At 42.8% G+C, this 6,000-nt stretch overlaps 1 protein-coding gene across 4 annotated transcripts in view; it reads left to right on the forward strand.

The window, feature by feature from the left end:
- The window catches only part of IFTAP (intraflagellar transport associated protein), a 67,079-nt gene extending 61,613 nt beyond the window's left edge, over nt 1-5,466 (forward strand). For all 4 annotated transcript variants that reach the window (XM_082748977.1, XM_082748978.1, XM_082748979.1 and 1 more), the window contains one exon: nt 5,227-5,466. In XM_082748977.1, the coding sequence (XP_082605103.1) occupies nt 5,227-5,370 (144 nt within the window). In that variant the 3' untranslated portion in view covers nt 5,371-5,466. The remainder of the gene's footprint in view (nt 1-5,226) is intronic.
- Nucleotides 5,467-6,000: the final 534 nt, after the last annotated feature.

Genomic DNA, 6,000 nt, shown 5'->3' on the forward strand with positions numbered 1-6,000 from the left:
AACTCGAAGGAAGAGAATTCCCAGCGTGGGCTGCAGTAGCCGAGAGCCGAAATACACAAGTAGAATTGCAACTTGACTGCATTTTAAAAGCTACCATTTTGAAGATCACCGCGATGTCTTCTGAATTGCAGTGTACCTCTGCTTTGGATTACATAATGTGGTCCTTGTCTTGGAGGACTGTGAATTCACTGATGTGTGTCTTCATAAGCTTAATTAAAAAGCAGAAAAAGTAGGAAGTAGTGCCGCGTTCAGTGCTATCTGCATATGGTAGACATGCAATAAATACTGAATGGACAAATAAATAAAAGAAAAACCTCATTACCCACCGAGAGTGTTTATCTGTGACAACAACACGGTCAGGGCCATTCTCTCTCTCCTTCTCTATTGCCTCATTCTCCTCACCATGTAAACATGTTCGAGTCTCTCCCATCCTTAATGAAATGAAGCAAAACCAAAGGAAAGGGAAAAAGCCTTCTCTCTACCTCAGGCCCTTTTGGATTACTGTCCGTTCTTCTCCCTCTGTTCTCGTCTAGACTTCAGTAACTGTGAGACTTGACCCCACTCGTTGACTCTGCTTCTTTCCCCCTCATTCCTCATTCAGTGTCCTGCAGAAGGTCCTTGGCTCTAGTCACCTGCCTGGATGTATTCAGAATAAAGGTACCACTTACTCTGTAACTGCCAGATCTCAGTGGACACTTTCCAGTCCTTTTTTTTTTTTTAAATAAAGAGAGAGAGTGAAGTGGGGGGCAGAGGGAGAGGGAAAAAATAGGGCTCCATGCTCAGCACAAAGTGCTATATGGGGCTCGATCTTACACCCCTAAGATCATGACGTGAGCTGAAATCAAGAGTCGGTCGCTTAGCCGACTGAGCCACCCAGGCGCCCTAATGGATCGCTCTACTGTGCCTGACCCTCATGGTCCTCTGGTTCTCACTTTACTGCTCTCCCCAGATTCTTTGTACATTTCTCTCTTTGTTCTTTCCCTGCCTCCTTTGGGGGCTTCCCTCCATCCATCCCTGAGTTGGTACTGCTCAGGGGTCCGTGCTAAACTTCTTTCCATTTAACATACTTGGATCCATTTTCCTCTCTAGGTTTTACCTTTCCTGCTTCTGTCCTCAAATCCGCATCTCTAGCTTCAGACCTTTCTCGGAGCTTCAGGTTCTGGTTTTCAGTGGCCTGTTGATATCTCTATCTAGATTCCTTTGGGTGCCTTCAAATCAACATGTCCAAAGCCAAACTTGTCTTTCTTTGCCTGCTTCACTTCATGCATTCTTGCCTTTCCAAATCCAAATCAGTCCTCAAGTGGTGCCAGTTTTGCTTTCTTATATTTTCATATCTCTGCTGTCAGCTTCCTGTTTTCGTTATCTCTTGCCTGGACTGCTCTATCAGGCACCTAACTAGTCTCCCTGACTCCAAATCTACCCTCTTCTTACTCTTCAAAGTAACCCATCTGGATGTAATCTCCATGAGGGTAGGGCGTCTTTCTGGTTTTCACAAAGCAGTCCGTCCAGCACTTGCCTCATTGTAGTTGCTTGGTTAAAATTTGAAGGAATGAAGGAATTTACCTGAAATGCATGGATGACCAAGTATCTGCCTTTCTTTGAAGAAATCCTTCAATGACTTCATCATATCTAGGATAAATAGCATCTAAGATTGTCGTGATCTGGCATCTCCTGTTTCTCTCTCCCTTAACACTTAACTACTTGCAGATCCTTACATGTGAAACTTGGCATCTTATTTCCTTGTCCTGCTCACTAGAACTCCCTTTATCTGCAAAGTTCTTCCCTCAACCTTTTTAACTAATATCCTTAAGATTCTGCTTGGATATCAACTCTCCCAGGAAGCCGTCTCTGATTCCTTCCCAGTACCTTATAGTCCGAGTGGGTTTAGGTGTCTCTTCTCTGTTCCCATCACCCCCAACATACTGTTTGTACTTACTCCGTTTTACTCTACTGACTTGTTAAATGTCTATCTCCTTTCTCTCCGATGTCAGACAAGACTTCATCTTTGTATCCTCAGTGCCTATCGCAGTGTCTAGAATTTCATAGGCGCATAGAGTTTGTGGAAAGAATGGAAAGTCACTGAATGGTTGCAGGAGGGCCCCCTCTGACACTGTGAATCAGGGACATACTGGCCACATTACAGGGCTACCCTCAAATGGTTTGAAATGTCATGAGTATCATTACATTTGGCATTGCAAATATGAAATTACTGCTCTTCTTGGTTTCTTGCTTTTGTAGTTCAGCACTGAATTGATTGCCTAGAGAGTTAATTTAACAATAGCTGCCATTATAACTCCATTTCCAAGTGAAGAAATTTATATTTTTAGGTGTATTTTTGTAACTCTAAATGTATTATAAATGAGTAACTCTCGTGTTGCCATCAGATTTATTGACCAGCTAAAACCTTTATTCCTTGCTATTGTTTTGGTTAATACTGAATGACCAATGAAGGGAATCATACTCCTTAACAGAAAAAATTTAAGTGTATTAAAAAAAAAAACTTACAGGAAAACAAGATTTTTCTACTTAAGGATAAACTTCTACATCTCTAGTACCACGGTGTTGGATATTACAGCTGCAAGTTATGTTGGGACCTCAGACAAGGCAGAGGAATAAGGGTGTGATGGATTGGGCCATTTGTAGAGCTAAGTGGGCCATGGGAGTGAGCCCTTAGCAGAGAGTCTAGGAGTACGGCACACAAGCTGTTCTCTCTCTGGGTTGCTAATACGAGGTGGGTCATGAGTTGGGTGTTGAATGAGGAGGCAAGTGGGATTTTCTGGAGAGTAGCAATGCCCAGCTGAGGGTAAGGTAAGCCTCAGCACTTCCCCTCTATGTTTTTGCAGCCCCTCTTTGCATTTCTCAGTTGGAGAGCATGGCACACGATGTAGAAATTGTTCATTTGCTCTGTCTTCTCCCTGAAGGGAGGATACCTGGTGGACACAGATTTTGCTATTTTCATCCCGTGTTCCCTGTATCTAACACATATTAAACACTCAATACATGTTTATGGAGTGAACAAGTAAAGGCGAGGGAGGTGGGAATGTGAGGGTTGTTTGTGTTGTATAGAGAGAATGTGAGGAGGATGGTCTGGTATCACCGGGATTTTAGCACAGCAAAGAGATTTGTCTCCTATTAAATGCATTCCAGCCTCAGAAGGAGGTGGGTGAAAGCAAAGTGGCTGCATCTAGAGAGTGGCTGGTACAGGGTAGGTAAGGTTTTAGAGGCTGGGGGTGGGGCGATGGTTCAAATTCCTAGTGCGATGGACCCACGTGGGTACTTGCAGCCTGAAACTTGGCCGATAAGTGGATGCCAGGCCTCGAACCAGCCATAAAAGGGCAGCAAGAATCCCATCAGGCTGGATACACTGGTAGAGAGGGGACTCTTTCTGGTCCTCTCCCAGGATCTGTTGGAATCGGCTCAGGGTGGGGTGTGGCCAGGCCTGCCAGCCACAGTGCTCCCTGCTGAGTAGAGATGGAGACGACAAGGATGCTTACGTTCAGGAAATGAACATATTGTGTCACTGTTTATGTTTCCTCCATTGAGCTGTTCTTAGCCGTATTACCACTCTGTCACTTCCACTGTGGAGATAATTGTAATCTTAGAGAGTGACCAAAACGGACAGATTGGTCACTTTGTAGACCGATTGGCTTCCTGTGCACGCACGCTCTTTTCAAGACAGTCATGGTGTTACATGGAGCCTTCGATATGGATTTTATGATAAACCGTGGGAATTACTTAGCTTATTTGGAAAAGGTCTTTTCTCCGCAAGAGCCGTCTATGACTTGGCTTAGTGAGAAGTTCAAGGTTGAGTTTTGCTGGTGTTTTTGTTGAGAGGGTAAGCTTCATCTGAAACCGATTGCCCTGGGTTCCATTCTTGCTTCTTTCCCTTACTAACGATACAGCCCCAGGCCGGTCACTTAACCTTTCAGAGCTTCAGAAGAGAGGTTGTTTGAAGATTACTGCTGTTACCCACCCCGTTCCTTGTACTGGGGCGGACATGAGGTGGGAACTCACTCAGTGGCAGCTCCCATCATTGCCTTTGTCAGGAAAGCCTGCAGACAGTTCCAAATACAGAGGAAATGAACAAGTCTCTGAAGTCTGTTCTCTTGCTGGTTTTACTTAGAAAGGATGGTAGATGGCTACATCTTTGCTATTAGCACTGCACACCTAACTACAAGATGCAACTTGCCAAACAGATAGGAGATACCGACTTTTCATGTCCCCCCCCCCCCACCTTTAATAACAGCACATGGTTTCTCAGCTACATGGTCTGTTTTTGAGAACATTGCAAAATCCACTCAATGAGATAATCTTGAATGCAAGAATATTTAAAGCTGATTATAGCTTCAGGGCATTTTTTTTTCATTCCTCCATAAACCATAGTTTTCAATTATTTTAGCATCGCCATACATATCATAGAGTTACATAGAACTGCAAGGTAATTTTATTGTATTACAAAGCATTTGCTTTCAGAGCAGCTCTTTAAGAGGTGAATACAATGTGATTTAATGTGTATTCTCTTTTTGTTTATTGGAAAATATCTACCTTCCTCTAGGAAGTCTTTAAACTCACAGATTATGAATAAATAGGTACAGAATTATTGTGCCACTTTGCAGCTACTCTGACTTGTAGATAAATTCTGTAATATTTTTTAAAGTTCTTGAGAGAAGAAAGAGATCCTAGAATTTTTGAGGAGATGGTGTGTGTTTTAATTCCCACTGTTATTGGCTGCAGAGTTACAAGTATTATCTGAAGAAGTAAGTATGATAAGTGTAGAGTATTTTTATCTTTGAAAATTGTTGTATAGATACAAGTCTTTTTTTAGTAAATGGTGAAGGTGTGTTGAAGGTTGATCCAAATCTCAAGGTATATTTTCTCACATTTTAATGTAACTCTTAGTTTTTCCATATGCCTCGAGCCCTAACACTGCAAGTGGTAAAAATGTAATGAATGTGTGCAAGAGAAACTCTCTGATTCTTGCCGTGGGTGGAATTAGTTAATGATATTCATTCCGATGCAGGATGGTACAAATGGGGCATATTAAGAGACTTAAATTAGGTCAAATTGAATAATTGAATTTATTCCTTTACTTAAAAACAGCTTAATCAGCGGAGAGTGCTGAAGTTCTAAAAAAAAGTTGAATTAAATATTAATAGGGAGTTTATGTTTTCAACTTTTTCCTCATTTACAGCGATCGTAGGATTTTTCTCCTTCTACCTTTTACAGACACTCGGAGATGAAGTCCAGCCCTTCTCACTTGACGAAGAATTTGATTATGACGCTGTGATGCTAACCCCCAAGTTCACTCCTGCAGAGATTGATGCGATCACACAGCTGTCCAAGCAAGAGATATCACCGACACAGACTTAGAGGAACCCCACGGCTGATTCACGGAGACATCTTTGTGTTCGTGTTTATTTTGTTGTTATACAAGCAACATTAGAATAAAAGGTAAACCTACTAGGATTCCCTTTGTCGAAATTTTCTTGTGCATGAGTTGATCAGAGTTTTTGTCAAGAGGGAGCTGCGACTAACAAGACCAGGGAGATCTGTACACTTACAGGATTCTCCTCTGTCGTGTGTTGCTAAATCCCATGGCAGGCGAGGGGAGATGGAGGTGGCCAATAGGGACAGGAAGCAATACCCACAGAAGAGTCCATTTTTTTAAATTAATTTTTTTTTAATTTGCGTGTAGTTGACACAGAATGTTACATTGATTTCAGGTGTACAGCACAGTGACTCGACCTCATGCTACGCTCTCCACAAGTGTACCAGCCATCTGTCACCATACGACGCTATTACGCTATCGTTGACTATATTCCCTAGGTGGTGCCTTTTATTCCCCTGACTGGAAGCCTCTATCTCCCACTCTCCTTCACCTGTTTTTGCCTGTCTCCTAAGCCTCCTCCTCTCTGGCACCCCACTTTAGTTTCAGCTGTCCTGCCAGGACCTCCTCTGCTTGGAGAGCTCAGGGACTTGCTGTCCCACACGCTGCCTCAC

The sequence above is a fragment of the Mustela nivalis genome (genome assembly GCF_964662115.1).
Source record: "Mustela nivalis genome assembly, chromosome: 9".
Lineage (NCBI taxonomy): Eukaryota > Metazoa > Chordata > Mammalia > Carnivora > Mustelidae > Mustela > Mustela nivalis.